This window comes from Gadus chalcogrammus, chromosome 3 (genome assembly GCF_026213295.1).
Source record: "Gadus chalcogrammus isolate NIFS_2021 chromosome 3, NIFS_Gcha_1.0, whole genome shotgun sequence".
NCBI lineage: Eukaryota > Metazoa > Chordata > Actinopteri > Gadiformes > Gadidae > Gadus > Gadus chalcogrammus.
The window spans coordinates 1051016-1078266 of record NC_079414.1 but is presented as its reverse complement, the minus strand read 5'-3'; the positions used below and the strand labels follow the sequence as shown (position 1 = coordinate 1078266).

At 46.7% G+C, this 27251-nt stretch overlaps 1 protein-coding gene across 1 annotated transcript in view; it reads left to right on the top strand.

Moving 5' to 3' along the window:
* Positions 1-27251, top strand: part of LOC130377970 (protein kinase C alpha type-like) — a 297706-nt gene that overhangs the window by 224405 nt on the left and 46050 nt on the right. Inside the window, exons 7-12 of the mRNA XM_056584916.1 lie at positions 188-214; positions 16896-17039; positions 17220-17393; positions 19258-19349; positions 19487-19549; positions 25556-25694. Of these exons, the coding sequence (XP_056440891.1) occupies positions 188-214; positions 16896-17039; positions 17220-17393; positions 19258-19349; positions 19487-19549; positions 25556-25694 (639 nt within the window). The remainder of the gene's footprint in view (positions 1-187; positions 215-16895; positions 17040-17219; positions 17394-19257; positions 19350-19486; positions 19550-25555; positions 25695-27251) is intronic.

The window sequence follows — 27251 nt, the reverse complement described above, 5'->3', positions numbered from 1 at the left end:
TTACATTGGATTATTTGTTCTGTTATACATGAATGAAGGACCCTTCATCAGATCTTCGGATCACTTGCATGCCCACAATAAAGTGTGAGTGAGCGGGCTGCTCTCGCTTCACTCCCAGCTCACTGTGTTTCTGTGTGTTCTAAGCTGAGGTGGACATGTTGGTTCCTTTCTCCCACTGTGGTTTCAGGCTAAGACCTTTGTGGACGACAATCAGGTGCGTGAGAACGCGCTGCGTGAGTGACGACTGCTCCTGCATTCTGGCTCGGCTCAGCTCAGCTCAGCCCAGTTGGCTCAGTTTGGCTCAGTTTGACTCAGTTGGCTCAGTTCGGCTCAGCTCGGCTCAGTCGGCTCAGTCGGCTCAGCTCCACTCAGTTGACTCAGTCAGCTCAGCTCGGCTCAGTTGGCTCAGCTCCGCTCAGTCGGCTCAGTTCGGCTCCGCTCAGCTCTGCTGAGCTCGGCTCAGTTCGCATAGCTCTGCTAAGTTGGCTGAGTAGAGCTCAGCACAGCTCAGCTCTGCTCAGTTGGCTCATCTCGGCTTGGTTTGGCTCTGCTGAGTTGGCTCTGCCTTCCTCAGCTCAGCTCGGCTCAGCTCAGTTGGCTCAGCTCGGCTCAGCTCGGCTTAACTTGACAGGCTGGTTTCATTGGCTTAGCTTCCAGGTGTGCAGTGATGTTGAAGGTGGCTCTGCTTTCTGCTCCCCCCCAGGGTAGGGGTCGTGATGTTTTAGCTGCTGGACATTAACTAACCCTTACTGAGCGGTCTGGGTAGCTTGCCTGCCTGCCAGTGGTTAAGCATGATGTAAACACGTGGTCAGGGGGAGAGGCGATACACGGAGAGAGAGACGTTGGTGTTTTATATCCATGGCTTCCGCTGCGTGTAGTGGTGGTGATCCGTGAGTCGGCTGGCAGTGGTTGGTCGTGCGCAGCATGGTTTGGCCTTGAGAGTGTAAGAGTCTGAATCTGAATCTGTGTGGGATGTGTGTGGGGCATTGGGAATGTGTGTTTGTTTGTGTGGTCGTACTGTTGCATCAGAACCCATTTGCAAGCTACAAATCAAAAATACTTTTCAACTGTTGGACAAAGGTATTTTTTCACACAAGTGATGTATGATGCATGAGGTGTTCATGAAGCAGAGCATTTTAGCAGCAGGTAGGACATCTTAGAGAGGCAGTTTCAGCCTCACTGGGACTGAACACATCATGACTTGGATCTGTAAGGCGTAATGAGATCCCTTTATGGAACAATGCAACAGTGAACCGTTTCACCATACTGGCGGGATGCTAATCAACTACAACTGTGTTTAGGACACATCTGGTCTCTGGGCGGAGACTGAGACACACTCTGTTCTGTCAGGGAATGGGGGATTAACTAAAACGTCACTCCTCTGGGTGGAAACGTCACATGAATTTGGCAGCAGGTTTCCACTTTCAGCCTCTGTTGAGACAAACATTAACACAACAGTCCTGTGAATTCTGATGTTTGCTGTCATTTGACATGTGTTCCGTAATGGCGTGCCAGTGTCACGACTCTATTGTCTCTGAGTCGTCTGATTGGTCCGAGGAGGGCTACTGGGGGCCGTGTGTCTTCTAAAGGTGTGAGCGTTTTGAGCAGGGGGACAGGCTTCAAGCTGTGTACACTAAACAGAATTATTCTACTTCGTTTAAGAATGTTTGATTCTGATTGGCTGGGAGAAGGGCATTAACCCGGAAGGTTGCCGGCTGACTTGTCGGTTGTACTTGCTGTTGACCGAGCACAGCGTCATCAAATAGTAGATCAATGCGCCGCTTGTATTTTTTGGCATACTCGATTCTGATTGACTGCAGGGTGTCCATTAATCCCGGATATATGGACACCTGCAAATTGTCTGTTCAGCCTTCAAAACGAGAGCTGGTAAATTGTGAAAAATGCATTAAACTGTAATCAGAAAACGCGGTTATATGCTATAGACTCTATGGGCCAATTGCTCGGTCAATTAGAATTGCTGCGCTTTAAAACCGTACTCCTTAAAACTGAGGTTTTGGAGTTTAACACGCAGCTGCGTTGAACGTGATTGCTGTGTAACGACTCGTACAGGATCAGCTGATTCCCAGCTGACTCGGTTTAAACCGCTTGGAAACCGGAAGTACTCTGATTTCTAGTATACCCCAGCAGATGCAGTCTTAACTTAATGGTGGATGCATTTTGTGCTATAATTACCAACAAAAACATAAGGGGAATGTAAAGTGAACGTTAATATAATAAAAATATAACAAATAAAAACGCTAATAATGTTGACATATATTATGAAATAGTCTAGGCTACTTTTTGTGGAAATCTGAGTCTGGAGTCTGCCCTCACCTACGTCAATCAATTACTTGTCATTGCTAACCATTTTATCATTGACCTTTTTATGTTTCGTTGAATGGTATGTTATTTGTAGAGTTTTAGTTGGCCACTTTAAGCAGCTCCTATATTGTAGCCTGTATTCTACTGAAGGCCTATCTGGTGTAATAAGTGTAAATGTATCTTACCTATTAATAATAATTCATAAAACTAATTGTGTGTGTGTGTGTCGGTTATGATGGAGCCTTGTTTCATCCTGCAAACTGGTTTAGTCTCCTCTAAAACCACGTCAGTGTCGAGATTAGACTAACACGCACAAAATACGCCCTCTAGTGTTTAATGTGAATTTCTCTGAAGACACAGCAATTGAGATCAAGGTAAAACGCAGCTGCAGGTTAAACCACAAGTACATATGACACAGCAATGGGGCTTAAGACGTCACGTGACTTCTTGAGTTTAAAACCGTGTTAAACTCTCAAAAGTGGCTAGCTAGCGACAGAGCAATTGCCCCTATAGTGTCTGTGGTATAAAGGCTGGGACGAATTTCAAATTATAAATATATACACTTTATATTGAAAGTATAGAAGACCATCGCGATTCCCATTGAAACTAATGACGCGGTGATTATTCTTCAAAACAAGAGCTGGTAAATTGTGAAAACTGTAATCAGAGAATGTGGTTACATAATATAATAATAATATTAATAAATGACATTTATATAGCGCTTAATATGGTACTCTAAGACGCTTTACATATTGCCCTATCAAAACTATGTAAACAGATTAGGAATAAAAGAAAAACAGAGGTTAAACAAGAAGAATAAGGTGGGAGTTTGGTGGGGAAGGCTAGTGTAAAAAGGTATATTTTGAGTGCAGATTTGAAAGAAGAGAGGGTTGGAGAGGCTTTGATGTGGGAGGGGAGTGAATTCCAAAGGGTGGGGGCAGCAACTGAGAAGGCCCGATCACCCCAAGTCCGTCGCTCAATCCGTGGAACTTGTAGCAGGTTGGCAGAGATGGACCTGAGGAATCGGGAGGGGGCGTGGTGATGGAGGAGGTCGGCAAGGTAGGGGGGTGCTAGGCTGTTCAGGGCCTTGTAGGTGATGAGAAAGATCTTGAAGTTGATTCAGTGTTGAATTGGAAGCCAATGGAGTTCACAGAGGACAGGTGTGATGTGTTCTCTGGAGCGGGTACCAGTGAGGAGGCGTGCAGCTGAGTTCTGAACATATTGACGTTTTTTGAGGACTTTGTTGGTAGTGCCGTAGAGAAGACCATTGCAGCAGTCAAGCCTGGATGAAATGAAAGCATGGATGACTGTCACAGCAGCGGTAGTTGACAGGTTGGGGCGGAGGCGGGCGATGTTTCGGAGGTGGAAAAAGGCAGTTTTGGTAATATGGTTAACATGGGGGAGGAAGGAGAGAGTGGAGTCCAGGATAACTCCCAGGTTACGGATTTTGGTGGAGCGGGTGATGGTGGAGCCGTCAATGTTAAGGGTGAAGTTCTGAGTGGAGTGAGTGAGGGTGTCAGGACCGATTTCGGATTTGTTGGAGTTGAGTTTGAGAAAGCTGTTTTGCATCCAGGACTTGATGTCAGTCAAACAGTTGGAGAGGGTTGAGAGGGTGGAAGGACTGATGGTTTTGGAGGGGAGGTAAAACTGTTTGAAATCGGCGTAACAGTGGAACCGGAGTCCATTCTGACGGAGGATCTGACCAAGAGGAAGCATGTACAGAATGAAGAGGAGTGGACCAAGCACAGAACCCTGGGGGACACCGTGGATGAGAGGAGTAGTGGCTGATTGACAATTGTTGATGGCGATGAATTGATGTCTGTCGGAGAGATAGGATCCGAGCCAGGAGAGGGCGGTGCCAGTGATGCCAAGGGTGGATTGGAGACGGGAGAGGAGAATGGAGTGATTGATCGTGTCAAAGGCAGCACTGAGGTCAAGGAGGATGAGGATATTGAGGGAGCCAGTGTCAGAGGATAGCAGAAGGTCATTGGTCACTTTGAGGAGGGCAGTTTCTGTACTGTGTTTGGAGCGGAAACCGGATTGGAAGAGTTCAAAGAGGTCGTTGGTGTCAAGGTAGGTGATGAGTTGTTTGGCAACAACATGTTCCAGGATTTTAGACAGAAAAGGTAGATTGGAGATGGGGTGGTAGAATCAGGATCCAGGCCGGGTTTCTTTAGTACGGGGGTGACTGATGCAAGCTTTAGGGAGGAGGGGACATGGCCGGAGGATAGAGAGGAGTTTACAGTGTTAGTGGTGAGGGTGGAGAGAATGGGGAGACAGGCCTTTAGAAGTATGGTGGGGAGCGGGTCCAAGTTGCAGGTTGTTGATTTCATGGTTGAGACTATGGAGGAAAGATCAGAGGAGGTGATGGTAGCAAATGTGGAGTAGGATTGACCGGTGGTTAGGGGGGGATCCGGTTTGGGACGTATGGCGGGGTCGATGGTCAACTGGCTCTGGATTGTGCTGATTTTATCATTGAAGAAGGATAGGAAGCTATTGCATTTTTCAACTGAGAAGGAGTGAGAGATGGTGTCCAATGGCTTGAGGAGTGTGTTAATGGGGTTGAAGAGGGTCCTTGGATTGCTGCTGCCAGACTGGATGATTCCTGAGTAGTAGGAGGAGCGGGCTGAGTTCAGGGTGTCGTTGTATAGCTGGAGGTGTTGTTTGTACATTTCCTGGTGGACGGTAAGACCTGTTTTGTGGGCAAGCCGTTCCAGTTGGCGTAATTTGGATTTGAGATGGCGGAGTTCGTCAGTGTAACATGGGGCTGAGCTGGAGAATGAGACCAATTTAGACTGAACAGGTGCAAGCTTGTCAAGGCAGGATGAGAGGGATGAGTTATAGCAGTTAACCAGGTAGTCGGGGGAGTTGTTGTGGGTGATGGTGAGTTTAGCGATGGACACAGAAAGACATGTGGAAAGAGAGGATGGGTTGATGGATGTGAGGTTGCGGAAAGTGATGGTACGTTTTTGCTTCTCATGGGGGGAGGGAGTCTGAGTTTGAAAAGTAATGGCCAGATGGTCGGAGATGTGGAGGTTGTTACTGGCCAGGTGACTGATTGTGATGCCAGTGGAACAGACCAGATCCAGGGTGTGGCCTTTGTCATGATTTGGAAAATCAATGTGTTGGGTGATGTTGAAGAATGAAAAGATTACCAGAAGTTCGATTGCGGGTTTGCAGACAGAGGAGTCCACATGAATGTTGAAATCGCCCAGAAGGAGAACGGATGGAGACATAGCACAGAGCTGGGTAAGGAATGCAGATAAATCAGGGGGAAAGGCAGAGTCGGGCTTAGGGGGACGGTAAAAGACTGCAATGACCAGGGGCTTGGGACCAGACAGTTTAAAAGAAAGGGATTCAAATGAAGAAGGGGTTGGGATGGATGTTGCACTGGTTTTGATGTCATGGCGATGGATGATGGCAATTCCACCGCCAGAATGGAGTATCCAGGGGGCGTGGCTTGATTGAGTGAAAAATAGTCTGTGGGTTTTTGCCAGGTTTCAGTGAGACAGCGAAAATCCAGTGCTGAATCAGAAATAAATTCACTGAGGAGAAGTCCTTTTTTATTAAGTGAACGGGTGTTGAGAAGTGCACATTTCAGATGAGATGAGTTTTTGTTGGTGACGGGTTGAGGAGCTCTGGGCCCCGTTTCCCGAAAGCATCGTTAGCCTAAGTGGATCGCAGAGTGGGTCGTACGAGCATCTTACAGTTTTCAGACCGTTTCCCGAAAGCATCGTTGGTAACGAACGTAACGAACGAAAACGCTCGTAGCTAACGAGTGCTCCAGGGTACTCGTAGGACGCTAATAGCGTGGTTAGCCTACTATAGAGTGAACTCATTATTGCATGCGGGTGTCTTCATTCATAAAAAATGAAAACATTCGGGAGTATGCAATAATACAAATTATTCTAAAGAGGTCAGAGACTCCGTGCACAGCCCCGCCTTCCCCAGTGAACCAAGAAACCCCGCGCCGTGACGAACGGGGGATTTAACCCCCTTGGTTTGACACAGGAAACTTGAGGCAAGAAGGTGAAATCGCCGGGCGTGCCAAGCTGCGACCGAACCGGCTCGGCAGTGTAGAAAGACCTATAGCCAGGGTTCGAGTTAGGTGGGAGCCAGTGGGAGCTGAGCTCCCATAGAGAGAGGTCTGGCTCCCATGAAAGCAGTAAACTCAAATATATGTGGGGGTCTCGGAAAATACAGCAGCATATTATTGTAATTACCAATAAAACTATTTTCCCTTCCACATACAGAGTTATATTGACGTTAAGTGGGATAATAGAACGCCGGTCATTATCGGGAAAATAATCCCAGACAGGGCGAACCGGACACCGATTCGAAACGGAGGTGCTTCGATAATTTATTATTTATTTTCGATAATGAGCGGCTACTTGCCAAACGAAAAAATAGCTTCACAAGGTGTTAATTTTTTTTACAATTTATTTGTTACCAACTTACCATATGTAGTGTTGATCAGCAGAGAAATAGTTAGCCAAAGACTTTGACGTCGCTTAGCAACCGAAGAAGCTGGCGTTGTTGTGAAGGGCCCATGCAAGTGAACGGAGCGTTCCACGGCATTGAGAAGAGCCGTGTCATAATAGCCCATATTTACGTCCTATATCAGATAAAGTCGGCTCTCTTGCTGCGCAAAATATATGTTTAAAAAATCAGCAGATTAAGATAAATGTAGTTGTCACACAAGCTATTTTGGATTTTTGTAATATGGAATTATTTCAGTGGGGGAAATGCCATGAATAAATGTATGCACAGTGCGTTCAGGATTAGGACTGATATATATGTCGGCCTAGGCTTAATCAATTGTGTTTTAATATCTTTAGCATTCATACAGGGTTTCCCCAGGTTTGATCAACCCAAATGTTAGACTTTTTTAGACTTTTTTAAGACCACTTCAATGAAAATTAAGACCTACATCGCACCCATTAAGCGGTCGTAAAACACGGTCGTGCATATGTTATTCATGTTTTTTTGGAACATATGAAACATTCATGTCAATACATTAATGAATGTGCCAAAGGATAAGTGTGCACTCACCAATCAAAGAGCCAAACTGAGGGCCTAACTCAAAGCCTAGAGGCCTGATGTCTCTTAAGACCATGTACCCAGAAATGATAATAAAAGATTAAAAAAACAATACACAAAGTGATGGTGTGAAAGTGTAGCTGTATTTTTGGTTTAAATATCAAACTTTCAACACACAATATAAAATATAAACAAACCAACTCTTTTCAAAATGCTGTAGTTTCTCAGCATTCAAATTTCCTCAACCATTTCAATGAATCCACCACTTGCCTCGTTGACCTCTTTTACTAACTCCTTCGTAATGTATGGAGCCAGCCCTAACCCTAACCCTAACCCGTCCACAGACATGGTGACTAATGTATGATAGTAAGCATTATTGGCCCTTAACACTAATATTCGGAAACAACACTGCCTCAAAAGGATATTGGCCTAAGCAACACCAGTAGAGGCTATACTTTTCCCTGAACTTTTAAACGTTGCAAACGTGCAAAAACATAATTATATATTTATGTGGCATTCAGTCCAAAGCTTAAAATATATCTGTGGCATTCAGTAGGCCAATGCTGTGGTAAAGTGTGTAAAGTATGACCAAGTGTTTATTTCTGCTCAATAGATAGAACTTTATCAATCCCCTGTAGGAGAAATTTGTTAATGTTTGTCCCTATAAAACAATAATGGCAAAAAAAAACATGACGGTAACTCTTAAGTCAAACCGTCCAATCTGAAGGCTCTACTTAACCACTCCCCCTACTCACTTCCAGCAATGCAAAGCGAACAGAACTGAGGTGGGGAGGGCGTAGCTTAAGTAGTTTGTGACCGACCCAGAGGAACGCAACGCAAATTCAATGTGAACATGTATGAGGCTTTAATAAAATCCCGGACGATTTTGAAATTCCGCCCGGACACATTTTTTTTAAAAGTGTCTCAAAAAGAGGGCATGTCCGGGCAAAAGAGGACGTCTGGTCACCCCTCGTAAGGGGAACCCATTTGATTCCTACCTGTTCCACTGTTAAATAGTGGCGCAAGTTGGTGGGCGCTATCCTGGTAAGTTCTCTGCGTGAGAAATACGAAGTGTGGCGTTTGAGCGTGTGCATGGGTCGAATTGCGTGTGTCTCACGCCGAATGCGTGAGACTTTAGAGCCCTGCTTCCCCATGATGTGGCGTCTCCTCTCTACTGATTATGTTTGTTGAGATTGCCGGCGCGAAAACCCAAAGTATTGTTCGCGCATGCTCCAATAAATGAGACGTTCTCTGACGCAAAACCCCGATACGCAAAACGCCCCCCATTTTCCCCTTGTGTTACAGTCCGGTTGACTACGAAAACATATCCTATTAGGAAATTTAAGACCATCTTTAAAAAATTAAGACTTGGGTAACGCAATTTAAGACTTTTTAAGGCCTTAATTTAGGAACATGAAATTTAAGACATTTTTTAGACTTTTAAGACCCCGCGGCTACCCTGTCATATTATTGCAATCTATTCTTTTCGTAGGCTACTCTGCGGTTGGCCTTGATGGGGAGATATTTTAACCCTTTTTAACCCCATTTTCCTCCGACATTCCTGCGTCTCCCCCTGCGTCATAGCCCGTTTCAGCATCATGTCAGCGGACAGGTACGGTCCTACGATCGTCGTGAGTGCAGCGAATGCGCGTTCATGTTAAGAGGAGTTTCGGGAAACGCTCCAAAGAAATTATCGATGGTTCGAAAGATCCATCTGGAGAATGATCTTACGAGCGAAGATCCATCGTTATCGGGAAACGGGGCCCTGGGTAGCGGAGTGAGATAAACAGTGCGCACGGTGTGGTTGTAATGTTGATGACGTCGTGTCTTTGGCGGGTGCCGATTGGCCCACAGTGAGGAAATGGAATTTTCTGAGCCGGAGTAAACAAACGTACTCCGGCTGCCTCTGTGGACATATCGTGGCCGACGAAGGAGTCAGAGTTTTTTGATTGTGTTGTATATAATGTGTCCGGGAGGAGTGCCTGGTGAAGAGCGTAGTTGGAGGAGCTCGGAGATGGAGTACCAGTGTTTAAGCAGGGGCTGATGACGGAGGGCCGGGTTGTAGCAGCCAGCTAGCATGTAGTCACCCCTCAATGGCTCACCCGGCAGCCAGCTAATCAATGACCCAGCGCTGCAGGCAGGTCCCGGACAGCTGACAGCAGTGGCACGGACAGGTAGCATCCAGCTAGTCACCAGCTGGCTAGCTAGCGACCAGTTTCCAGGGGTAGAAGGGGAGAATTGTAGTCCGATCCGAGGTCCAGAAGGGTTTCAGACAGAAGATGTTGAAAGTAAGTAAAAGAAAATTAATAAAAAGTTAAAAGAATAGTAAGATAAATAAAAAGAAAATCGCAAAAAAATAATGTTCAGAATGATGTTCAGAGCGGGAAGCGGCAACCGGTGAGCAGCAGCGTTCAAAAGGCAACAGCGTCCACCAACTGTCAAGCAACTGTATGACTCCACGTATAAAACATGTAAATATAAAGAAAATTGGCGCACTTACAATAGCGAAAAGTGACTATATATAACTAGTAAACTTAGCTAAACTACTAATGACCAAAAAGACAACAAAACATTCAATGCATTCGTGAGAAATATTAAAAATACTGAATAAAAACAAGCCATACAGAGCGGCGTTAGACTCGCCAGCGTCCCCGTTACTAGGCAACTCGTAGTTTAGACCCTAGAGTATCTGTGGTATAAAGGCTGGGATGAATTTCGAATTATAAATATGTACAATCCATAACGTTAGCTCTCTGGCTCATAGCTGAGCGGACTAGAGTACCTCCTGTTGCCAAGTCGTATCTAAGGTCCGTCCTATTTACTGGAGGAGTGAACAACGTTACTGTTGCATAAGAACCTTCCGGGAGGGTAATGATTATTCCAGGTATATGACAGGGTGATAACAGTGAAATTTGATTTCTCTATTGTTAGTTCCATGCCTCAATATGCAACCCGGTATCACGCGATTGCGTGCTCCTGCGCACGAACGTTAATCTATTGAAGCGTGTTCCCGAGCACGATAGTCCGACTTTTTGCGTGTTACACAAAACGAAATGTAAACCAATGCATTCTGAATGGGAGTGTTCTAAGACAATTAACGTGCTCCACAAAACGGTACGAGAGAGAGAGAAAGAGAAAGCGGGAGGGACAGAGAGAGAGAGAGAGCGAGAGAGAGGCTTCAGAAAGGGTGTGCGCAGATAGTACAGTGCACCCTAGTTATGTTTATGCCAAAACCTATATATATAATTAGGCTGTGGAAATTGCAATAAGTTAAGAACACAACTTCGCACGTTGAGCACACAGCCGTGTGACTCGTTTATTTTGTAAAAAAGAAAACCGGAAATCAAAGCGTGCTGAAGGTAAACAAATCCAGCATGGTCTGTGACGTCATGAGACGCACGTAATCCTTAAAGGGACCGCGATCCCTGAACCACCAAGAACGTAAATGACATGCAGTAAAGAACAACACAATTGAAAGAACAACACATAACGAAATACTGTAGGTGAATTATGTTACGGTCACTACAAGGCTATAATTATATTATTTAGCGTGTAATGAGACAATCTATAGGGGGGGGACACGTTAGTTGAAGGCGGGGGGGGGGGGGGGACACGTTTGTTGAGGGGGGGGAGACACGTTTGTAGGGGGGGGGCACGCTCGACAACGAGAGTTGGTTTTTATTGAACGAGACTTCAACACGGAACATCTGCACGAAACGATGGTCACGTCACTCTCGGTGACGGTGTCGACAATAATGAACACACGAACAATGTTAATAGAACAACACACAACCACATAACATCCCGAACCCATTAACCCCACTTAATCCTAACAACAAAACAAGTTAACAAAAGCCCCATTTGTCAACTGATAACCCCAATTCCCAGAATCCCCCGCGGCTCCGGAACACGGCGTAGCTTATATTAATCTTTATTATCTGAATGGGAAATGCAATATTTTAGGACAGATACACCATTAAACGCGTTTCTAATGACATTTCTAGCGAGAAATGTACATTTTCCTTACATAATCTTCAGTCAGTGAATGTGTATGATCTTTATTAATCTTTATTATCTGAATGGGAAATGCAATATTTTAGGACAGATTCACCGTTAAACGTGTTTCTAATAACATTTCTAGCGAGAAATATACTTTTTACTTGCATAATCTTCAGTCAGTGATTGTGTCTGATCTTTAGTTTTATAGTTATTAGGATTTGATCGGCTCGCTCGCATGTTTCAACAACGTCAGGTTGCTTTCGCTAAACTAGCAGCTCACGTGCTTCCTGCGTTTGTGTTATTAAACTGTTACTTTATGTAACTTTTAATGATATCATCTTGTTAGAAACACGTATATCTGAGAGCCAACCCAGTCGCCAAAAGCATACGTTGACAGTGTACTTTTCGTGAACACTGGATTACGTCGCATTTCAACATATAATAGCGTGTTATACACACACACGCACGCACACGCACAGACACACACACACAAGCACACACAAGCACACACACGCACGCACAGACACACACACACACACACACACACACACACACACACACACACACACACACACACACACACACGCACACACGCACACGGTGCATTTCGCTGCTAAAACAACAACAAAAAAATATTCCCTCAAATATTATTACTTTCAAAACGTTGGCCAAAATGGCCAATAATATCATTTTTTATTTGGGATGCTTCTAGGACATTTTAGGTGGATTTTGAACGGTATGTGGGGGGCACGTTTTTTGCAGGACCTGGCAACCCTGCGCTTTTGCCCGAGATCTGGATCCACCCCGGCGTGGTGCCGTCTCCTTTTGACCTTTTGACCCCAGACTTCTGGGGGAATAGCTGAATCAATTCATTAGTCAATCAGAAGCATGTAAATATCTTCCCGGTGGCGTAAGAGGACGAACAAGATGTCCTTCAACATCTACGCTTCCAGGAGATTGCAACGGTGCCACACATGAGCATATTCGAACATGTTTAATGGTAGTAATTAGCTGTCGAAATCGGAGGCCTTAATCAATACTGAGCAGCTATTGATTTGCTTCCCGATAAAGATTTGTCACAAATGACATGTTATTTAGCATCTACACGTTGAGCTGAGTCCAATGACACCAAGAACGACACTCTAGCTAATGGTAACATGTATTTTACATGGTACACCTAGGTCTAGGACATGATCTCGGTGTAGCAAGAGGCCGAGCTTGATCTCATTGGACTCAGCTTAACGTGTAGATGCTAATTAACATGTAATTTGTCAAAAATCTCCATCGGGAAGCAAATCTATAGCTGGTCATTATTGATAAAGGCCTCCAAAATCGACAGCTAATTACTACCCCGAAACATATTCAAATATGATCATGTGTGGCACTGTTGCAATCGTCTCGAAACGTAGATGTCAAAGGACACCTTGTTTGCTCTGTTGCACCACCAGGAAGATATTTTCATAATTCTAATGGATTGATTCATATTTTAAGGTTCTCGGAGTGAGACTTTAAGTGGCTGCAGCAGAAGTGTTGAGACGAAAGATGATATCAAGAGATTTATAGAATATTCCCATTCACATTATGATTCTTCGTCGTAACATCCGACCAAACATCCTTTACATTCACAGAGCGAAGATTATGAAAGTCCAGGCTCAGCAAGTGCTCCATCTCGTTGCACCTGCACCCAGCGGCTCGCTTGCAAGATTTTGGCCTGAAGTTCTTCCCAGAGCTACACCCTAGCCATCCAACATGCATATCTGAGAATCAGGCCTCTCTTTAATAATGACAAAAAGTTATGAGAGAAACACACATTAACTTTTTGTTATCTCATAAGCGGCGTGGTGCCGGCTCCTTTTGACCTTTTGACCCCCGACTTCAAAAACGTGGCCACAGGCCAGCTGTGTCTACACACCTTTAGCCACAAATGCACACCTCCATCCCACAAAAAATGGGGACTAGAAACTAACCTCTGTCTTATGTACATTTACTGTACTGTTGGAGGTCACGCCCCTTTGCCGACCTTTTCGAGATAGCTAGGGATGCTTAAATGTTAACACACATTTCCCGGGGCCCCGTGTACGACATATCCGAGATTTGGAGTTCTAGCCCTTAGAGAAAAAAAGTTTTCCCAAATGGGGTGTCATTTGGACAAAGCCCCTCAGAAGTGTAGCCTGCAAGACCTAATGGTTCAGAATGTGGTGGAAAAACAGTTTTTGAGATAGGAAGGTCCTACCGCCCTGAAATTGTAATACCTTATTCTAGGGCCTAACTGGGACCTCCGCACCGAAAGGGGGCAGGAAGGGGGGGCCCTTCCTGCCCGAGACTTGGCCCGGTCAGACCCCGAGGGCAGGCCCCCCCTTCCTGCCCTCGGGGTCCGACCGGGCCAAGTTTCGGTGCGGAGGTCCCAGTTAGGCCCTAGAATAAGGTATTAAAATTTCAGGGCGGTAGGACCTTCCTATCTCAAAAACTGTTTTTCCACCACATTCTGACACGTTTGGCCACGTTTTTGAAGTCGGGGGTCAAAAGGTCAAAAGGAGCCGGCACCACGCCGCTTATGAGATAACAAAAAGTTAATGTGTGTTTCTCTCATAACTTTTTGTCATTATTAAAGAGAGGCCTGATTCTCAGATATGCATGTTGGATGGCTAGGGTGTAGGTCTGGGAAGAACTTCAGGCCAAAATCTTGCAAGCGAGCCGCTGGGTGCAGGTGCAACGAGATGGAGCACTTGCTGAGCCTGGACTTTCATAATCTTCGCTCTGTGAATGTAAAGGATGTTTGGTCGGATGTTACGACGAAGAATCATAATGTGAATGGGAATATTCTATAAATCTCTTGATATCATCTTTCGTCTCAACACTTCTGCTGCAACCACTTAAAGTCTCACTCCGAGAACCTTAAAATATGAATCAATCCATTAGAAGTATGAAAATATCTTCCCGGTGGTGCAACAGAGCAAACAAGGTGTCCTTTGACATCTACGTTTCGAGACGATTGCAACAGTGCCACACATGTCATATTTGAATATGTTTCGGGGTAGTAATTAGCTGTCGATTTTGGAGGCCTTTATCAATAATGACCAGCTATAGATTTGCTTCCCGATGGAGATTTTTGACAAATTACATGTTAATTAGCATCTACACGTTAAGAGTCCAATGAGATCAAGCTCGGCCTCTTGCTACACCGAGATCATGTCCTAGACCTAGGTGTACCATGTAAAATACATGTTACCATTAGCTAGAGTGTCGTTCTTGGTGTCATTGGACTCAGCTCAACGTGTAGATGCTAAATAACATGTCATTTGTGAAAAATCTTTATCGGGAAGCAAATCAATAGCTGCTCAGTATTGATTAAGGCCTCCGATTTCGACAGCTAATTACTACCATTAAACATGTTCGAATATGCTCATGTGTGGCACCGTTGCAATCTCCTGGAAGCGTAGATGTTGAAGGACACCTTGTTCGTCCTCTTACGCCACCGGGAAGATATTTACATGCTTCTGATTGACTAATGAATTGATTCAGCTATTCCCCCAGAAGTCTGGGGTCAAAAGGTCAAAAGGAGACGGCACCACGCCGGGGTGGATCCAGATCTCGGGCAACAGCGCAGGGTTGCCAGGTCCTGCAAAAAACGTGCCCCCCACATACCGTTCAAAATCCACCCAAAATGTCCTAGAAGCATCCCAAATAAAAAATGATATTATTGGCCATTTTGGCCAACGTTTTGAAAGTAATAATATTTGAGGGAATATTTTTGTTGTTGTTGTTTTAGCAGCGAAATGCACCGTGTGCGTGTGTGCGTGTGTGTGTGTGTGTGTGTGTCTGTGTCTGTGTGTCTGTGCGTGCGTGTGTGTGCTTGTGTGTGCTTGTGTGCGTGTGTCTGTGCGTGTGCGTGCGTGTGTGTGTGTGTATAACACGCTATTTTATGTTGAAATGCGACGTAATCCAGTGTTCACGAAAAGTACACTGTCAACGTATGCTTTTGGCGAATGGGTTGGCTCTGATATATGTGTTTCTAACAAGATGATATCATTAAAAGTTACATAAAGTAACAGTTTAATAACACAAACGCAGGAAGCACGTGAGCTGCTAGTTTAGCGAAAGCAACCTGACGTCGTTGAAACATGCGAGCGAGCCGATCAAATCCTAATAACTATAAAACTAAAGATCAGACACAATCACTGACTGAAGATTATGCAAGTAAAAAGTATATTTCTCGCTAGAAATGTTATTAGAAACACGTTTAACGGTGAATCTGTCCTAAAATATTGCATTTCCCATTCAGATAATAAAGATTAATAAAGATCATACACATTCACTGACTGAAGATTATGTAAGGAAAATGTAAATTTCTCGCTAGAAAAGTCATTAGAAACGCGTTTAATGGTGTATCTGTCCTAAAATATTGCATTTCCCATTCAGATAATAAAGATTAATAAAGATCATACACATTCACTGACTGAAGATTATGTGAGGAAAATGTACATTTCTCGCTAGAAATGTCATTAGAAACGCGTTTAATGGTGTATCTGTCCCAAAATATTGCATTTCCCATTCAGATAATAAAGATTAATATAAGCTACGCCGTGTTCCGGAGCCGCGGGGGATTCTGGGAATTGGGGTTCTCAGTTGACAAATGGGGCTTTTGTTAACTTGTTTTGTTGTCAGGATTAAGTGGGGTTAATGGGTTCGGGATGTTATGTGGTTGTGTGTTGTTCTATTAACATTGTTCGTGTGTTCATTATTGTCGACACCGTCACCGAGAGTGATGTGACCATCGTTTCGTGCAGCTGTTCCGTGTTGAAGTCTCGTTCAATAAAAACCAACTCTCGTTGTCGAGCGTTCAATAAAAACCAACTCTCGTTGTCGAGCGTGCCCCCCCCCTACAAACGTGTCTCCCCCCCCCTCAACAAACGTGTGTCCCCCCCCCCCCCCCCCCTTCAACTTACGTGTCCCCCCCCTATAGATTGTCTCATTACACGCTAAATAATATAATTATAGCCTTGTAGTGACCGTAACATAATTCACCTACAGTATTTCTCAGTACTGTATATCTCCCTCCCGCTCTCTCTTTCTCTCTCTCTCGTACCGTTTTGTGGAGCACGTTAATTGTCTTAGAACACTCCCATTCAGAATGCATTGGTTTACATTTTGTTTTGTGTAACACGCAAAAAGTCGGACTATCGTGCTCGGGAACACGCTTCAATAGATTAATGTTCGTGCGCAGGAGCACGCAATCGCGTGATACCGGGTTGCAATATGACAGGTGGATAACAGTGGGATTGTATGTATACATTGTTAGTTCCATACCATAATGTGACAGGGTGATAGCAGTGGGATTTGATGTGTATATTGTTAGTTTCATGCCTCAATATGACAGGGTAATAACAGTGGTATTTGATGTGTACATTGTTAGTTCCATGCCTCAATATGACAGGGTGATAACAGTGGGACTTGATGTGTTTATTTTTGACAAACTGCTCCAGTTGAATGTGGTCTTTGGTTTGCTTAGTTGGCTCTGTGTTCTACTGGTGCAGAAGGCCAAGCTGGGACCACAGAAAAAGGTGATCACCCCGGACGACGACAACCACTCTGCCTACGTGCCCTCCAGCAACCTGGACCGGGTCAAGCTGGAGGACTTCCACTTCCTGGCGGTGCTGGGGAAAGGCAGCTTTGGCAAGGTAGGCCACCAACGCATTTAGGCCTACATGATGACTCAAAGAAACACAGAGATTACCAATGTGCCAAGGTAGGCCACCGACGCATGTAGGCCTGCATGATGACTCTCTAAGTATAAGGAAACACAAAGAGAACCAATGAACACAAAAAAATATGTTGGATATGTCTGTCTCTCACCCAAGGTAATGCTGGCGGAGATGAAGACGTCCCTGGAGCTTTACGCCATCAAGATCCTGAAGAAGGATGTGGTGATCCAGGACGACGACGTGGAGTGCACCATGGTGGAGAAGAGAGTGCTGGCTCAGCAGGACAAGCCTCCCTTCCTCACCCAGCTCCATTCCTGCTTCCAGACCGAGGTACTTACCCCCCCCCCCCCTCCCAGGACCTGCTCCCTTCTTCCCTCACTTCTGCTTCCAAACCCAGGTAGCACCGCCCACCCCCCCCCCCCAGGACACGGTTCCCTTCCACCCCCACTTCTGCTTCGAGACCCAGGTAGTTACCCCCTCAAGGACACGCCTCCCTTCCTCCAAAACTCCTGCTTCCAGACCACGCCCCAACCACAACGAGTTCTACCAGCATCCAATGCGGAAGTGACAAACATTGCAGTAGCACCGGGTGGCCACTATGAGGTGGTACCAAAATTGACCAATTCTTCGTTGACGCACTTGTTAAACAGGCCGTTTCCGCCTTAATAAACCTATTGACAGCCTTCTAGTCAGTATATTTAGTTCATATTTCCATGACAACTCTGAGGTGGGTGAATTTTCTTTTAGCAGGCTAGTTTATATTTTATTGGAGGTTACAATTTATGAATAATTAGGGGCGCGGCCTCTTGAGTGACAGCAAGCTGCTGACCCTCATAGGATTAGCATGCTATCTCCGTCATCTTGACCTCGACTGCGTTCGTTCCTATTGTTCATCCCGGGGTCAAGATGCCTTGGCTGCGGTCAACTGTACCAACCGATCGTTTAAAAACTAATGAGCTACGAGCTAATTCGGTGTCCGTCACCCAGATGGTGGTACCTCCCGCCCCCCGACCTCACATCACTGCCCTTTTTTGGTTAGAGGTAATGAGGCGGAGTCGAACTATGACAAGATGGCAACACTCATAAGCCAAGAGAATCGAATGCAGTTGGGATAACTGAGGTCTGCCCGGATGCTACATCCATTTTATATACTATCTATGTTCCATACCCAGGTACCATACCCACTGCCACACCTGAAAGGCTGAGAGAGAGTGAGACTGAGAGAGTGAGAGGGAGGGAGGATTCTTAGGGGGCGTTAACCATTTCTGAGGCATGCTTCAGATATTGCTTAATCAAATTCTTCATCAAAACCTGTTTGTTGTAGTTGTCCTCTTCTTGTTCTTCTTGCTTGGGGGACTGTTATCTGACATACACCTGAAGGTATACTCAGGTCATACTCAGAGCCCAGTCCCAGCCTAGCTTAGTGGTAAGGGAGTTGCCCTAACCACAACCCTAGACCATGTCAGAGAACTAGCTGGTTATTGTGTACAGTATAGGATGATAGACATGCTTCAGTTCACGTGTATTGCTAGGAAGAAGAGAACAGAGGTCTAGTGAAAGTAGAGAGAAGTTAATCAAAGTGAGTGCTGGAGAGAGGAGAGCTTATTGTGGTGGACTACAGAAAGCATATCTTAGTGTTACGTAAAAGAGGAGAGTTGAGATTGTAACGACCTTAGGGGAATATCCTGCAACAAGAGATTTCAGAGTGAGACTCCTAGAGCAAGGCCTGGTTGAAAACAATAGAAAACATACAGGATCAAGTGAAATGTAAAGAAACAAGCTATATCTCGCTGTAGGTATCCATTCCATGATGAAGGAACATAATCTTAGACTATCATTGGCTAAACTAACTTGTAGAGGAAGTGTATCGATGGGAAGTAATGCCCCCTAGGGATAACATTGCAGTCCGTTTTTGCGCATAATGGCTGCAGCGTTCTTGATCAATACTTTTGGGTTCACCTTTGGGTTCACCTTTTCATAATACGTTTTATGAGACACACTGAAGACAATTGACAGGGAGGTAAAGCTGCTGACTGAAGTGGATCAGTCTTCTGTTTGTGTAGGAATAGTAATGTTATCTGATCTTGACTTTTTTTAATGGTACGAACACAAACGCAATATTGTTTATGCACACCGATTTTTTATCATTTATTTCACTCTCTTTCCAATCTCTCCCTCTCGATTTCACCTCTAGGATCGCCTTTACTTTGTGATGGAGTTTGTGAATGGAGGAGACCTCATGTACCACATCCAACAAGTTGGCAAGTTCAAGGAGCCCCAGGCTGTGTAAGTTTATTCCAGGCCTAGATGCAATTCATGCTCTCATAATCGTATACAGACCATGCATCATGTTTTACTGGTTTTTCTGTGTGTTCTCTGTGACTCGTTCAAACTGCTGTGTCTCTGTGTGTTCCTCATCACAGCTTCTACGCAGCAGAGATCGCTGTGGGCCTCTTCTTCCTGCACAGCAAAGGAGTGATATACAGGTAAGGCCAGCCTTCTGTCACATGGGTGTTTTAAAAGGACGAAAAAACACACACGCATACGCACGCATACAGGCACACACACACACTTAGCCCCTAAACCTACATGCGCAGGGCTGTACAGTGCGACAGTTTTGATCGCATTTGCTATGGAAATATTTAGCGTGCGAAGATAAATAGAAGATCACTCGCACCGGTGCGAAAGGGTGAGAAGGACCCGTGCCGAAAAAAAAATCGTCTTTCTGTACGGCTTTCAATGGCACCGCTAAGCGCGAGTGTGTGGGAGCATGATGGGAGCGTTGAATGTTGGGAAATGTATTTTGAGTCTCGCCAGTTCCGCTCAACTACTAAAAAACTACATTTCCCAAACATTCGCACGTTGAGGAAGAGGCTTTGTAACGGTCGCGGGAAATTCACTTTTTAAAGGTTGGGTACGGAATTCGCTTTTTTGGCCATTTTTGCAAAATTACTTGAAATCCTTATCATAACCCGCTTACAGCCACTGAGTTAGAAGTACTGACATGAAAATTAAACAAGTCAATCATCTGTGGAACGGGCAGGGCTCGAAAAACTCCAGCCAATCATTTGGATTGCCACCTCGTTGCATTGGACAGTAAGTACGTCAATCAACGGTCGTACTGCACTCCCCCTCCCCCGCGCCCCGCGCGCGACCCCTTCGTGCAGTACTCGTGACCCAGAGCTCGTGACCCAGAGCAAGCTCCTGTTTGTTGTTATCCTGCGGTAGCTACTGGAACTAGTTAATCCACATTTGGACCTAGCAGTAGAAGACAATTTCCATGGCAGACAAGACGCCACCATCCCCACCACCACCACCACCACCAGCAAAGAGAAGGAAAACTCTTTTTCAGAGAGTAATTGATAATAAAAACGCTGAAAGAGAAAAACTGAAATCAAGAATAATCCTAGGCGCTGCTTTCGAACGTTGGCAGCCACTGAAGGACGAGAAGGGTCTAAAAACCGATGCTTGTCCACACCGCAGCAACCCTAGTGAAAACCAGGACTTCCAATACAATTATATGAAACAAACATACATTTTCTAAAAATAGTAATGATTTATGTGACCGTTTAATGTTTATAACATCTGGTGCAACCATAGCCACGAGAACGTATTCTCAGGAAAAAAAAAACTCAGCCTGCACTAGACTCGCAACTCGTTACATTGATAAAAAAGATATATAGCAGCGCAGCTCAATTACACCAGTGCATGCGCGCACAGTTGAAAATCGATCGTTGTGTTCACTTCCTTCACACCATGGTTCACATCCAGCTGCTCACAGAACAAGTTTAGCGCACCACCGCTACCCTCACACTTTTTCATATAACCTTTTTTCAGCACTAGGTCATATGAGCATTAAATAAATGCTGCGTCTCAAAATGCCTTGGACAGCAGCGAGGATGACTCGCTTTGCCACGGGCCAAAACAGTTCGGAGCGACCACAGCCAGAGCGAACACAGCGGGGCAGAGGAGTGTCAGGAATAGTCTTTGGTGTACACATCAGTACGGCCTATTTTCACTACTGTTTAGTGGCAATGCAGTGTTTTATTCTATGCCTTTTTATTTTCGTATATTATTTCAATGAATACAATTTATTTATTCATAAAAACAAGATCTGGTCTTCAAATCTTTTTTCCAAATATAGGTCGTCTTACAATGGGGTTTGTGTTTATATTCGGACCAATACGGTACAGCGGGCGCTCACATGACGTTAAGCATTTCCTGGTGCATAATGTGACGCTTCAGAACCTAAAATTCCGTTTCTCCCCGTTGACACGACAACACATAACCGGCGTTTTCAGAAATCTCCACTTTGGCCGGAGTTTTTAGAAATGATCGTTTTCTGTGATAAGACAGGGCCTCGGACAGGGGGTGTTGCAGCACCCCCAAAACCCCTACTTCCCGTGGTACTGGGTGCAACTTACAGCTGAATGTAGTGCCATGTTGTTAAACGAAAACCTACTCTAGCCTGGCTCGCTCTCGCGCATCTCTGTTCGCGCTCGTGCATGATTGCGCGTCCAGGTACTTGGAATGGGTGGAGTCAGAGTCAGCGTTGAAGGAGAGGGGGTAGGACCATTTGAGTTGTGTATTTTCAAAATCTGCTGGCGTTTCGCAAATCGCGTACCCAACCTTTAAGCAAAACAGAAAAACGATAAGGTATTTCCCTGTATTTGGAAGTTCTTCTTCATCAAATAAAGATGGAAACTTGGAAAAAAAATCCACGTATGGAAGAGATTGACTCGGCGACCACAAGCATGGAACCGGCACCTTCGGACGAAGCCGACTCCACCCATGACTCCGTCTTGGCCAACGGGAAAACTTACAGGTTTAACCCCCAGTGGTTAAAAACGTTCAATTGGCTGGTCTACGACCAATTCAAGAAGTCTATGTTTTGTAAATATTGCCTCGAGGTAGGGGAAAGGACATCAGAGGTTAATAAATAAATGTTTGTAAAATTTGTAATAATTACTTAATTTTGTTGAATGTGTTCACCACTTCCGGCTGCTGATGTTTTAAAAGAGGCTCTCATATGCCGCTTTCACACCAAAAAGAACCGAGAGCCAGTTCCGGGCCGGTGCTAGGGCCAGTTCCAAACTGGTTCCAGCCTTACCCCAGTTAAGAACCGGTTGGTTTCACACCGGCCAGAGCCAGCCATAGAGCCGGCGTGAGCAACGTCATGACGTCACTACAAACGTCTCCGCTAGTGAGCTTGGACAGAAGCATACGGCCGACATCTTTCTTTATTCTGGGTGGAAATAGTAACATAGTTACGCCATTAAATGCGTTTATGGAAACATTTTTAGCGAGAAATGTGCATTTTACTTTCATAATGTTCGCTCGGTGAATGTGAAGGATGTTTGGTTTGATAGTTATGACGAAGAGGGAACGCTCCGTTCACTTGTATGGACACGGACTCATCTAGCTGCGTTGGCGCGTTGACGCGTTGTCCGTGTATGGTTCGTTCTTTGAATATTCCGATTTAAAACAAAATCAGAAAAAAACAAAAAAGAACCATACACGGATTCACGTCCATTGTTTACTTCGGTGTTTTAAAAAATGCCGGTCTTCGTTGGTCTTCCTGTTTATGAAGGTACGGATAACTCCGCCCCCTGCCCCCGGCGTAAAAGCGGTTCTAGTTCTAGCCCAGCTCTAAAGTGGGGCCAGAGTTGAACCGGTTTTTAGGGGCCGGAGCCGGTTCTTTGGCGGTGTGAAACCAAAGCCCTGGCCCTAGCTCCGAACTGGCCCGGAACCGGCCCCGATTTTGCGGCGGTGTGAAAGGGGCAATAGTCACTTTACTATTTAATATGTTCCTTGTAACTTTACTGTTGTTAAATTTGTTCATATTGTGTTACTTTTGTATATATGTCCTATTCTGTTCATATATTATTTTTATTTTTTTGACTGTAGTATGTGTGCTACCAAAATTATTTCTGTGCTACTGAATCTTTTCGCTTGCTAGCACCAGTGCTACCATTTTAAAAAGTAAGCGTACAGCCCTGATGCGCATGCACAAATGCACATATGTGTACATACTGTGGCAACCCCTTTCGTCGGCGGCTGGGAATGTACAAGGAGACGCTCCAAACAGGGTTGTGGGTCGACGGTTTTTATTCGTTCACCTCACGGCGTCTCTTGCGGCGGCGTGTCTTGCGGCTGCGGTGGCTTCTCTTGTGGCGGCTCTTGCGGCGGCTTCTCTTGTGGCGTCTCTTGCGGCGGCGTCTCTTGCGGCGGCGTCTCTTGCGGCGGCGTGTCTTGCGGCGGCTTCTCTTGTGGCGGCGGCGGCGTCTCTTGCGGTGGCGGCGGCGGCGGCGGCCTATCTTGTGGTTGTGGCGTCTCTTGCGGCAGCGGCGGTGGCGTCTCTTGCGGCAGCGGCAGCGGCGGTGTCTCTGGCGGCAGCGGCATCTCTGGCGGCTGCGGCGGCGGCGGCGTCTCTGGCGGCGGCAGCTCCTGCGGCAGTGTCTCTTGCGGCGGCGGCAGCGGCGTCTCTTGCAGCGGCGGCGTCTCTGGCGGCGGCGGCGGCTTCTCTGGCGGCGGTGGCGTCTCTGGCGGCGGCGGCATCTCTGGCGGCGGCGGCTCCTGCGGCAGCGTCTCTTGCGGCGGCGGCGGCTCTTGCGGCGGCGGTGTCTCTTGCGGCGGCGGCGGCATCTCTGGCGGCAGCGGCGGCGGCGACTCTTGCGGCAGCGGCGGCGGCTTCTCCTGCGGCGGCGGCGGCATCTCTGTTGGCGCGGGTTCCTGCGGCAGCGTCTCTTGCGGCAGCGGCCACGGCGCCTCTTGCGGCGGCGGCATCTCTGGCGGCGGCGGCGGCATCTCTGGCGGCATCGGCGGCATCTCTGGCGGCGGCGGCTCCTGCGGCGGCGGCTCCTGCAGCGGCGGCTCCTGCGGCGGCGGCGGCGGTGTCTCTTGCGGCAGCGGCGGCGGCGTCTCTTGCAGCAGCGGCAGCGGCGTCTCCTGCGGCAGCGGCGTCTCCTGCGGCAGCGGCGTCTCCTGCGGCAGCGGCGTCTCCTGCGGCAGAGGCGTCTCCTGTGGCAGCGGCTCCTCCTGCGGCAGCGTCGTCTCCTGCGGCAGCGGCGTCTCCTGCGGCAGCGGCGGCTGCGTCTCTTGCGGCAGCGGCAGCATCTCTGGCGGCGGCGGCTGCGTCGTCTCTGGCGGCTGCGTCGTCTCTGGCGGCATCGTTTCTTGTGGCAGCGGCGGCGGCGTTTCTTGCGGCGGCGGCGTCTTTTGCGGCAGCGGCGGCTGCGTCTCTTGCGGCAGCGGCGGCATCTCTGACGGCGGCGGCGGTCTGGCGCGGCCTCGTCCCCCGAGGCCTTGTCCCTCGCGGCCTCGTCTCCCGCAGCCTCGTCTCGGGCTGCGACGTCTCGTTTGGGGTACGCCAAGGGATCGTGTTGCCTGCATTCTCCACCACTGTGGCAACCCCTTTCGTCGGCGAATGGGAATGTACAAGGAGGCGCTCCAAACAGCGGGTCAACGGTTTTTATTCGTTCACCTCACTTAAAAAAGGTAAAACAAAAGACAACGAAAGTTCTTCCACTTATGGGGTAAAAAGGGTGAGGGGTCTCCGGGTCCGGTCCGTCGGTGAGGTCAGCGTGGCTCCCGCTCCCGGCTTCTCCCGCGACTGTCTCTCACTCGGCTCCCTCCCGGCACGAGCCACATGGCTGAGAGAGCCCCGAATGAGTGGAGAAGCAGGCTATTTAAGGCCCCGTTTACACGAGGACGTTGCGGATGAAAACGACAAAATATTGAAACCACCCTCCAGAGTGGAAAAGTTGAAAACGCTCCGCCGTAGCGTTTCCGTCTAAACTGCCAAGACGCAAAATACTGCTCAGATCTGCTCACGTCGCGTACGCGTTTACGTCACATACATGTGCCATTACAAGGAAATAAACAAACATGTCAGATTATTTCCATGCGTCGGACCTTCAAGCTGCTCTGGCAGCTCTAACAAGCATACAGGAGTATTTCCACGAAATGTACAGGATATTTACAGATAGTATTACTGAACAGAGAAGGATCGTTTTGGTTTTTGCGGCACGGATAAGAGAAGGAAGATTCTACGCATGCGCTCAGACATGGTGGTGTTGTGTGATAGTCTATCACAGCACCACCTAGCAGCCTGGCATGCATACCCAATCGAATTCCACACACTTTTGCGTCACCGTATGCACGCAGATTTCCTCCCGAAAACGCTCGTCTAAACGCGGAATAAAAAGTGAAGACGCAACGTCACTTTTGCGTCTTCTGTTCAGACCGTCATCGTGTAAACGTAGCCTAAGCTGCTTCTCCACCGGTTCCTCAGGTGCTCCTCATCTTCTTAATTGGCAACGGCCGGGTTGCCACAATACACACACTCCTATGCAAACATGCCCATAAGCAAACATCCGCACACACACACTTAAAGGCACACACACAGATAGAAGATAAGAAATCAACCCTAATGATATGAAAGAGTGTACATTTTTGTGTGTGTGTGCGTGTGCGTGTGTGTGCGCATGCAGGGACTTGAAGCTGGACAACGTGATGCTTGATTGCGAGGGACACATCAAGATCGCCGACTTCGGCATGTGTAAAGAGAACATGTCTGAGGAGGTCACCACTCGCACCTTCTGTGGCACCCCAGACTACATAGCACCCGAGGTGAGTGTGGGGGGGGGGGGAGAGAGAGAGAGCAAGGAGATATTTGTGTCACGGTGTGGCAACCCGGCTCGGTGGGTGAATTGCCTCCTTCCAATCAGCTCACGATTCTGAGCTTACTTAAATTACAATTCCGGTATTTTGAACATTGAGCCCCCTTTCTGGTTTGTATAGGACGAAATAGAGTGGTTAACACCGACATTTTGAATATTGGACCCGTCTCTGGTATTTGGCTAATTTTGAATCGCCCCTGCCTGCTTCACAATGGCTGTTGATGTGCATTCAAAAACCTGTCCTTAAAACACCCCTAAACGTTGGTGTTCAGAAATGTGAAACTCATCGAGTGGTTAGTGGTGTTCGTTGATGATCCTAATCAAGTATCGTAGCGAAATACAGTTCCTGTCATGTTTTATTTGGCATTTTGTAAATCCATTGAAACGAAAACCGGAACCAGAAACGGAAAGGGGGGGTGGTTGTAGTCTTTTCGCTCGGTTCTCCGTGCCAACAGTAGAGTAGAACCGAGCGAAAAGACTGCAACCACCCCCCTTTCCGTTCCCGGTTCCGTTCCGGTGGATTTACAAAATGACAAATAAAACATGACAGAAACGGTATTCGCTACGATACTTGATTACGATACTTACTCAGAATAACCGAAAAACAGCTTGGAGTGATCAACGGTCCTGTTCCCCTGGGTGTAATCCGTCACCCAGGACGACCGGTTTCTCCACACACGAGAACCTGGAGGGCCTGAGAAAGCCTTCAAGCAGGCTTTTTAAAGGTCCCATGACATGCTATTTTATGTATTCTTTAATATAGGTATTAGTGGGCAACTAACACAGTATTCAAAGACGTTCCCTAAATTCAGCCGTGGTGCAGAGTTACAGCCACTCCGAGCCAGTCGCACATTGAGCTTCCCCTGTCAAGGAGGAGGGTGGGGGTGTGGCCCTGAGCAGCTTGCAGCCACCATGCGCTCTGTTTACAGTGGATGTATCGCAATGGCGAGGCGCACACCCTTTAGCCCTGTTCTGTAAATATTCTAGAACACACGGGAGTCCTGGAGCTCTATATCTAAATATTATCATATAGCCTACACAGATATCTATATCATATAATATATATTATCACGGCCAAAAGCTGTGTGAGCCGATATTATGAATCTCAAACGTGCAGCCGGCAGCGCGCGGTTCAGTCGACTTCAGGTTGATGTGAAAGTGGAAGAACCAGAGACGTCGCAGAACCCGACAAAGTCGTTTGTGATTCATAATATCGTCTGGAGGCGCACACAATATGTTATATGATATAGATATCTATGTATGATATGATATTATTTAGATATAGAGCTCCAGGACTGTAACGCAAGTGTTGTACACTTCCTTGTTATTTGGATAACCGTTCTGCTGTTGGTGTGATGGCGCATAACACGAATTAATGAATTGGGGGGAAGGAACTTTGGCTTTGACTCCCTCAAGAACATGAACCACGACATGGAGGAGAAAGGGATTGTTGGCGGCGAATGTCTCCCACTTGAGCCCCGCTGAGGGACCACCGCCGGAGGCGGAG